General features: G+C 49.1%; 1 protein-coding gene across 2 annotated transcripts in view; it reads right to left on the reverse strand.

Annotated features, from left to right (window-relative positions):
* Nucleotides 1-4,606: 4,606 nt before the first annotated feature.
* Nucleotides 4,607-9,076, reverse strand: part of GMFG (glia maturation factor gamma) — an 8,416-nt gene continuing 3,946 nt past the window's right edge. For both annotated transcript variants that reach the window (XM_025050558.1, XM_006905388.2), the window contains exons 2-7: nucleotides 8,921-9,017; nucleotides 8,743-8,792; nucleotides 7,859-7,908; nucleotides 5,583-5,665; nucleotides 5,018-5,091; nucleotides 4,607-4,800 (exon numbers count right to left, since the gene is read on the reverse strand). In XM_025050558.1, coding sequence (XP_024906326.1) covers nucleotides 4,729-4,800; nucleotides 5,018-5,091; nucleotides 5,583-5,665; nucleotides 7,859-7,908; nucleotides 8,743-8,792; nucleotide 8,921 — 330 coding nt within the window. In that variant the 5' untranslated portion in view covers nucleotides 8,922-9,017 and the 3' untranslated portion in view covers nucleotides 4,607-4,728. The remainder of the gene's footprint in view (nucleotides 4,801-5,017; nucleotides 5,092-5,582; nucleotides 5,666-7,858; nucleotides 7,909-8,742; nucleotides 8,793-8,920; nucleotides 9,018-9,076) is intronic.

The following is a 9,076-nucleotide window of genomic DNA, read 5'->3' on the forward strand; positions in this document are numbered from 1 at the left end:
CCGCCGCAGACCCCTCGCCACCGCGGAGCCGCCGGCCCGCCCCCTGCCTCTCCCCAGCCCTATCTCCAGCCCTGCCGGCTTCCCGAGAGACCCCTCAGACCACGCCCCAACTGGCATGGGGACCCCGAATCTCCCAATGGACACCTCGGATCGTGTCCCAATATCCCGAGGAATCTCAGGTCATGCCTTACCTCCCTCGAGGACCCAGAACATGTTCTACAGCCAACCAGGACCACAAACCACGTCCTACTCTCCTTGGTGACCTCCCCACTCTGCCCCACACCCTCTCAGGGACCCCAGACCATGCCCTCAAATCCAGGGAGACCCCATACCATATTCCCCAGCTTCCAAGGGGATCCAGAGCACCCCCATCAGGGACACTAAATCATACCCCAACATTCAGGTGGACCTCAGACTACATCTCAGTCCTCGGGGACTCCAGATCATACCCCAATATCCAGAGAGGATGCAGACAGTATGTCAACATCCAGGAGACCTCAGATCATGCCTGACTCCCTCTGGGGACCCAGACCATGTTTTACAGCCACCCAGGACCACAAATCATATCCCGCTCTTTTTGGGGGACCCAACCACATTCTTCTGCACTCTAAGACCTCAAACAATTCCCTGACTTCCAATAGGGACCCCAGATTGTGTCTAGGTTCTAGGGGGCCCAAATATGTCTCTTGTCCCCATGGAAAACCCTAAACTTTCCCCATCACCCCCATTAGACCCTGACCAGCCTCCCCTCCAAGGCCCTTGGTTTCTAAGATCCCGATTCGCCCCAATTCTTTCCCACCATCCCCACCAGTCCTGCCCTTGCCAGGCCCCTGCCTCCTCCCTGCTTGCTTTTTCTTTCTTGGACCCTGCAAACCCTACCTCCTTTCCCGTGACTTCAGCAGAGTCCAGGATTCCTTCTTCCTTCCTTGTTCAGACCCCTTTGCCCAACTCCTACCCAATGACCCCCCACCTCTTCTCCAAATCCTATTGAATATCACTCTTCACCTCTTTCCTGGATAGTCACTGGGCCTCCAAACTCAGCAAGGCCTCACTTCAAAGTCTGTCTTATTGTAGTCCCCCAGATCCCTAGAGGTACAAGTCCTTCCATTTTGGATCCCACTGTATCAGGGTCCTCCCCCACACCCTTTCCCTCAATTCTTCCTTGCCATGTCATCACACAAAGCCTGCCCTGTCCCTCAGATCCAAGGCATCTCTGCAGAGCTTCCCTCTAGTGAACCTTGACCCCACTCACAACCATTAGATGCTCCCTGAGGACGCTCACAATCCTTCCCCACTCCCAGTCTCCACCACCCTCACCGCCACCTCCCACCCTGGTTCCTATTGCTCCCCGCCAGGGCATGGAGGTCCAGGGCTGGAAAAAACAGAAGTGGGAGAATAATAACAGCAAAAGTGGACACATGTCCAGCACTGCTTGTGCAGGGAATGGTTCTAAGGCTTCACATAGATGACTCTTAATTCGAATGTAATCTCTTCACAGAGGCCTTCCTTTTCCATCTCCAATGGACACCTTCCCCCTGTCCCCAATGGCCCTGATGTCTGCAAATTACTTTGAAATACGTACAGGATAAGAAGGGTTGATGGCTGGATAGATGCATGGATATGTGATAAAGCGGATGAGGTAAAACGTTAATGGTGGTATCTAGATGTTGGGTATATGGTGTTCACTGTAACATCGTTTAGACTTTGCTGCATGTTTTTTCATAAAAGTTGGAAGAAAAAAAAGCTGAAGGACGCTTCTAAAGAGGCAGCAAAAAAAAATTGCCCCAACAGGTCCCACCACTTCTAACGCATCGCCTCATTTTATTTCCCTCTTAGCACTTATCATTCTTGGTTATGATCTTGTTTGCTTATTTGTCTGCCTATTTATTGTTTACTTATTTGTTTATTGATCATTGTCCAGTCATTGAAATGTAAGCCTCCTGAGGGGATTGGCATGGACACCAATTTTCTCCAGTGTCTAGAAAACCAGTTGGCACTCAGTGGGTGCTCAGTAAATGTGTTCCTGAATGGCTCTGGGGAGAGAGGACCTGGGAGCTAGGTCCGCTGCAGACTGACTGCAGAGGCCACACTCGGGAATAAACGGAATCTCCCAGCCGGGGGTCACTAGCTGGGTGTGCCCCATAAGGTCAGGGAGTGTTAGCCTGAAAAAGAGGGCTACAGGTGGAAGGAGATAGTGCGATCGTTTCTCTGGGACCCTAATTCCTGCCCCAGACCAATCTCATTCTTCCATAACTTAGGTCCTTCCCTCTGTTTCCAAGGCCCCACCTTAGAGCAAAAACCCAAGCCTTATCTGACCAAAGCAAAGTGCCTCAAGGTAGGTCCCATCCCCCAAACCTGAGTTCCACCCCTTAGACACTACCCTAAAGTATATAATAGGTAGTAAGACTTCTTCAGCTTACAACCCTCAGACTCACCTCCCCACGCCCGCAAGTCTAAACTCCATTCTGCAGCCTGAGCCCCACCTCTCCATTTCAGGCTCCACCCTATAAGCATCTAGTTTTCAGGCACTGGCCCCTCATGCTTACTCTGAACCATCCATTCTCAGCTCCTCTTAAAATCCAGTCCCAACCTGGACTGGATTCCATTCTAGGTTAGCAGGGAGAAGTGCCTCCAAGGGGAGCCTAGGGCCAGGACTCAAAAATTAGGGAGCCTGGACCTGTGGGACCCTAGAGGGGAGGTTGGTGGAAAGGGAGGAGGTAGTCCCTAGTTTGTACCGCCCCTTGAAGGAGTGGCCCCAAATCCAAAGCCACGCCCCCATTGTGCTGACTCTTCATTGGATAATGTATTCTGTTCTGGCTTCTCTGATTGGTACCTCCATAATCCCTCTAGCCGAACATACTTTGCTTTGGACTGCCCCTCAGGGTCACTCTCTCTGATTGGTCCCTGCTTTCCAAACTCCCGGCTCCTGATTGGGCAACTCCTTGTACATGCCTCTTTCTGATTGGATTGATTGCAATCATAAGCCTGGATGCAGACAGAAGTTCAACAAATGGGGAGGAGGAGAAGGAAGAGGAGGGGATGGCTCCCTAAATCCCCTGCCTAACAGAGGAAATAGCCATTGGCCACAAGATACCCTTGAGTTAAAATAAAGTTCTAATTGTACAGACGCCTATCTGTGTGACTTCAGGCAACCATTTTTAGCTTTTGTCCCTCAGTCTCTTCACTTGTAAATTGGGGATAATGATGGTACCTTCTTCATGGAGCATGAAATGAATTAATACCTGTAAAGTGCTTATAGAAGTACCTCGCACATAGAAAGCCCTCTCTCAAAGAGTTAGCTATTATTACTAATTTGATCACATAAGCAGACGACCTTAGACAAGTCCTTTTGCCTGACTTCTGCAAGATGGGAGTTGCTTGACCTCTTCATTGAATGGCCTCTCCTATCCCCAGCCCTCCTCCTCTTCCCTCTCTAGGCATCAGGGACTCAGGCTGTGATCAGAAGGAGGGGTAGAGATGTGCCTGGCAGAGAGATGGGTGGGGGAGGCAACAAGACAGGTGTCAGAGGAGAGGACCTCAACCCAACCCCCAGCAGAAAATTGAGGGCATGCGGAATTTCTCTACGGTCCAATGTAGAGTGATTCCATCTTGAATCCCTCACTCAAGGGCTTGTCCTGATTGGGAACAAGGGTGCAAGGGATGGGCAGAGTAGGGTGGTGAGGGGATGGTATGTTATAGCTGGGGAAGGTTTGGAGCTGGGCCTGTGGACCTTCACCTAGGAAGGATGGGGCTGGGGGAGGGGCAGCCCAGGCCCAAGGTCACAGTGTTATTGTTACCATGGCAACAGCCTCCTCTCTACAGGGAACCTGGGAGGGAATGGGGGGAGGGAGCTCCCAGGTCTCTGAATCTGGGGACAGAGAGAGGAACTGAGACTCAGAGAAGTAAACATAGGATTAATTTATATCTATGAAGACCTGCCCATCTCAGAATTTTTAGAGCCTGGTACACTGTGGGTGCTCAATAACTGTCCCTCAGAGACAGAAACAGAGAATCTGAGAATATCAAATGCCCAAAGATGCCAGGAGAAAGGATCTTCAGACAGGGGCGGGTAGTAAGCCCCTTTCCTGAGGATCAGGATCCTCTTCGCATTCCCAGCTCTGGCCCTCAGACCTACCTGACCACGCAAATCACCCACCCCAGTAACTCCCGAGCCCCCGAAGCACTTCTGTTTGATCTTTCAACAACTTTTCTGCCTTTAAATTATTCCTGCCTGGGGGCTCACTGAAAAAAGTAGCATTGAAGCAAGCTAATGCCTAGAGCTGGGGTGAGAAGGGAAGACGAGGGGAAACAGGCATTCTGCCTTCTTTACTCTCAGGGACCCAGATGTCCTTATTCCCCTTGGGAGTGGCCCCTCCACGGATTCAAGTATTCCCCTGATTCCTCCTGGAGTCCCGGCCTCTCTCGTTCCCGCCTAAGAAACCCTACAGGCCCCTCCCTTTCACTCAGAGAAACAGATATTCTCCTTTCCTTCCAGGACTCATGGGGCATCCACTTGGTCTGCCTGCCCTCTGCTGGCCTAAGGCTGGTACTGCAGGGACTGTCGACTAGAGCCCACAATGAGACAGAAACTGAGGCAGAAGGAGGATCTCATTTAAGTTCTTGCATTTTAATTTCTTTAGGGTCTCGGATGGTCAAGTCCTAGGTGTCTGAGTCCCCAGTTCCTTTGGGGGACTCAGACATCAGGAATTCAGATCCCCAGCTCAGAGGTCAACGAAAGAAAGACAACTTCTCTTGGAGCCAGGCCTCGGTGAGGTCATCAGTGGTGCGGATTTCAAACACCTGGGCAAAGAGAGTTTTCAGTATTATGACCCACTTGAGAAGTGAGATAGTGAGGACTCCGGCCCCCTCCTCCCTCAGACCAGGATCCCATTCCCCAGCCCCCTCCTCCCTCAGACCAGGATCCCATTCCCCAGCCTCCTCCTCCCTCAGACCAGGAGCCCAGGGTCCCCCTGGTCCTTCCTCCTTCACCCTGGGAGCCTCGGCCCCAGGCCCAGACCTTTGTGAGCTCTGCCGTCTGTACCAGTCTGTTTTTACTCCCTGCATACATCATCTGTTGCTCGGGCTTACAGCCTGCATGGAAAAGAGAAAGGAACATAACTGAGGGTCCCCAGGGTGTTCTCTAAGGCTCCAGTAATGTCCTGCGGGCCCTGGAGTTTTCCAAGTGTTCTAGGAGCTGTTCGAGGAGTTCCCGGAAACTACACTCAGTTTCCGGTATTGTCTAGGTGCTTGAAGCTATTCCGAAGGTCTCTGGAGATGGTTTAGGGGCCAGACAAGAGTTCTTAGGTAAAAGGAAGAGGTTTCTCTGCTTACACATCTGGGGTCTGAGAAGGATGGGTGGGCTCTTGAGGAATCTGGGCCCCCACCTCCACCCCGTTGCCCTCCCAGTACCTGCATACCACATATTCCACCCATTCATGTACTCGTCAAGTCACATACACATTCTCACACACTCACACAGGCACCTATGCACATTCACACACCTGTACTCACATACACATTTACACACCCCCACACATAGAATCTAAGGCTCTATTCTCAGGATAGGTAGAGCTGTGTCTCACCCACAGGACTGGAGAAGATGAAACACAGTGGGTAGGACACTCGGCCATCTGCGTGCACATACTTGTAGCTGTAAACCACGAACCTACACCAGTGAAAGGGAATTCAAACTCAGGTCTTTGGCTTGGAGTCCAGGCCCAATGCCCATTACCTGAGTCACAACCGTGAAATTTTGCCTGAGTCTAAGAACCCAGGGTTAACAACTGAGATCCAAGGTAGTGGCCTCAAACAGCAAATGATTAAAAATAACAATAAGTGCTAAATAGAACTACCATATGATCCAGCAATTCCGCTTCTGGTTATTTAGCTAAAGAAAATGAAACACTAATTCAAAAAGATATATTGCACCCCCATGTCCATTGCAGCATTATTTACAATGACCAAGATACAGAAACAACCTAAATGTCCATTGATGAATATATGGATAAAGAAGATGTGGCACATATGTACAATATAATATTATTCAGCCATGAAAAAGAATGAAATTTTGCCACTTGTATAAACATGCATGGACCTTAAGGGCCTTATGCTAAGTGGAATGTCAGGCAGAGAAAGACAAATACCACATGATCTCACTTATATGTAGAATTTTAAAAACAAAAATGAAAAACCAAGCTCATAGATACATAGAATGGATTGGTGGCTCCCAGAGGCAGGGGGTGGGGGTAGGCAAAATGGGTGAAAAGGGTCCAAAGGTACAAACTTCTAGTTATAAAATAAATTAGCCATGGGGATCTAATGTACAACATGGTAACTATAGTTAACAATACTGTATTTCATATTTGAAAGTTGCTAAGAAAGTAGATCTTAAAAGTCCTCATCGCAAGAAGAAAATGTTTCTGTAACTGTGTGTGGTGACAGATATCAACTAGACTTATTATGCTGATCATTTTGCAATATATACAAATGGAATCATTATATTGTACACTTGAAACTAATATAGAGTAATATTATATGTCAAATATGCCTTAATAAGACATTTTTAAAAAGAAAAACCTAATGAAAAATAGCGCTTATTTGGCTCATGACAACACAATGACAGGTGCTATTATTATCCCCATACTACAGATGGGAAAACGGAAACCCAGAGAGATGAAGTTACTTGCCCAAGGTTCTAGGGATAAATATGAACCCAGGGAATTTGGCTCTAGAGTGTAAATGCTCAATCACTATGCTATACCATCCAGAGCTCTAGAACTCTGGGCTGAGACCAGGCCCAGCTACATAATTTGCCACGTTCAGTGCAAAATGAAAATGTGGGACCCCTTGTTCCAAAGGCAGGAGAAAAGCTTTTTCCTTTCTTCTGCAGTCTTTCCCCAGACGGATCTTTTTAAGTTTGCAATTTAAAGTCCTGTCATCTTGGGCCTGGGGACACTCGCAATGAGAGTGCAGATGCTCACAGGTGCACTCTGGAACTTGTCACACGGGGGCGTGTGCAGACTCTGGCCCTGACCCTGACCCTTCCCGAATCTGCACTCGGGCCCCCTGCCTGGGGCAGAGGGCAGCAGCTCTCACTGGGCAGTACAGGGAATAGGTGGCTGAGAACTGGTCCAGGGCTGGAGGTGGGACCGCAAGCATGCCGAGGGAGGCTCCAAGTCCCCAGCACTTGCTTCATTGTCCCAGAAGACTTCACACAAAACACAAATTCAAAAATAAAACTAAAAAGAATTTCCAGATGGTAAGCAGCTGCAGAGCATTCCCTCACACGTTGGAGGCTCCCTTCTGGGTATGGGGCCCTGTGGGGACTGCGCTTGTCAGATGCCTGGGAAGCTGCTCCTGGCTGAGATCTAGAGCCTGGGATGCAGGCTCAAAATCTTCAGGCCCCCAAAATTCACCCCAAGTGAGACGGACAATCTAAACAGAACAGTTTTCATAGACGTGTCAGCTCCTATGCACACAAAAAGCACCAGATTCATGTGGCTTCACACAGGACTCTCTAAACATTAAAGTTAAACAATTCCTCTGCTACCTGAAAAAAAAAAAAGGAAATTTTCTTTTCTCTGTATAATGTTGAGCAAGTGTCATGTTGAGACCCAAACCTGACAAAGTTTGTATTCTTAAAAGCAAGCTCTAATGTCGCGTATAATTATCAGTATTAAATTCTGCAATAAAATATTAGCACGCTGTACAAAAAGTCCCAGGGTAAGAAGTCTTGGCCTCAGACACAGAGATTCCAAGCCTGTGAACAGGACTGGAACCCAAGCAGTCCCTCCGTCTTCCCCTCCATCATCGCCCTTCTCCCCACGGCCTGACTCTCCCGTTTCTTCCGCCAGGATACCTGGGCTGTCTCTCTGGCAACTCCATTTTTAGTTCCTCTGGAGAAATGTTCTGGGGTGGGGCGGGGGGAGAAAAAAAAGACAGGAGAGAAGAAAATACTGCCATTAAGTAAACACTTTCTGTGTGCCAAGGCGCTGGTCTAAGAAACACACATGTATTAACGTTGAGCTCTTCCATAATCCTTTGGGGTAGGTCTTTTTATTATCTCTAATTCACAGGTGAGCAATACAGCAACTCTGGGCAACAGAGTTCAAATTTGAATCTGGGTTTAAATTGTAAGCGCTTCACTAGTGGACTCCCTTTGGAGGACCTGAGGGAGCCCAGCTCCTAGCCAGTCTCCCTTCCCTACCAAACCACCCTGGCCTCAGCCTTCACAGGCACCCCCTAAACCCTTATACAACACTATGAAGTAAGCCTTATTATCACCCCTGTGTTACTGATAAAGACAGTGAGGCCAAGAGAGGGTGAGGTCCACCCTTTAATAAAAGATTTCCACTAGCTTTTTGTCAACGCCTCTGGAAATTTTTAAGTGCCAGTAAGTTATATCATCATCATCATCATCATCATCATCATCATCATCATCATCATTTTATTGAGCATATACTGTGTGCCAGGGCTTCTTCTAAACTCATTACAAAGAATAAATCATTGAATCCACAGAAAACTCTATGAGTTTGGTACTGTTATCCTCATTTCACAAGAAGGAAAAAAGACCCACACACGTGATATCTCTCGCCTAGGGTCACAGCTGAGCTGGGACTTGCCCCCCAGGTCTTTCTGGTCCCCAATGTCAGACTCTTAGCATCAATTCCAGCCCCTTGGGTCCTCCAGTCCCACCCTATGCTTCTTGTGGCGGGTGGGGTCCCATCCGCCCCAGCCCCTCACCTGAAATTCTTCCTCCAGTACCACCATCTGTCGGTCTTTGTCCACCTTCACTGAGGACGGATGGCACACAGGGGTTAGCCACCCCTCCCATTCATCGGTGACACCAGCCCAGCCCTCCCCACTTGTCCCCACCTCCCTCCCATCCTCTCACGGGTGGCGCGGAGGGGATGACACTCACTTATTATGGCTGCATTGTCCGTCTCTTTACGAAAGCGGAATTTCCTCAGCTTTTCCTTCAGCTCTGGGTCCACCTCGCACACCACCAGGGAGTCAGACTGCAGGGGAGCCCGGGAAGAGCTGAGCTGGCCTGGCCTCAGCCCCTGCCCCCTGACCC

Source organism: Pteropus alecto, unplaced genomic scaffold, assembly GCF_000325575.1.
Source record: "Pteropus alecto unplaced genomic scaffold, ASM32557v1 scaffold271, whole genome shotgun sequence".
Taxonomy (NCBI): domain Eukaryota; kingdom Metazoa; phylum Chordata; class Mammalia; order Chiroptera; family Pteropodidae; genus Pteropus; species Pteropus alecto.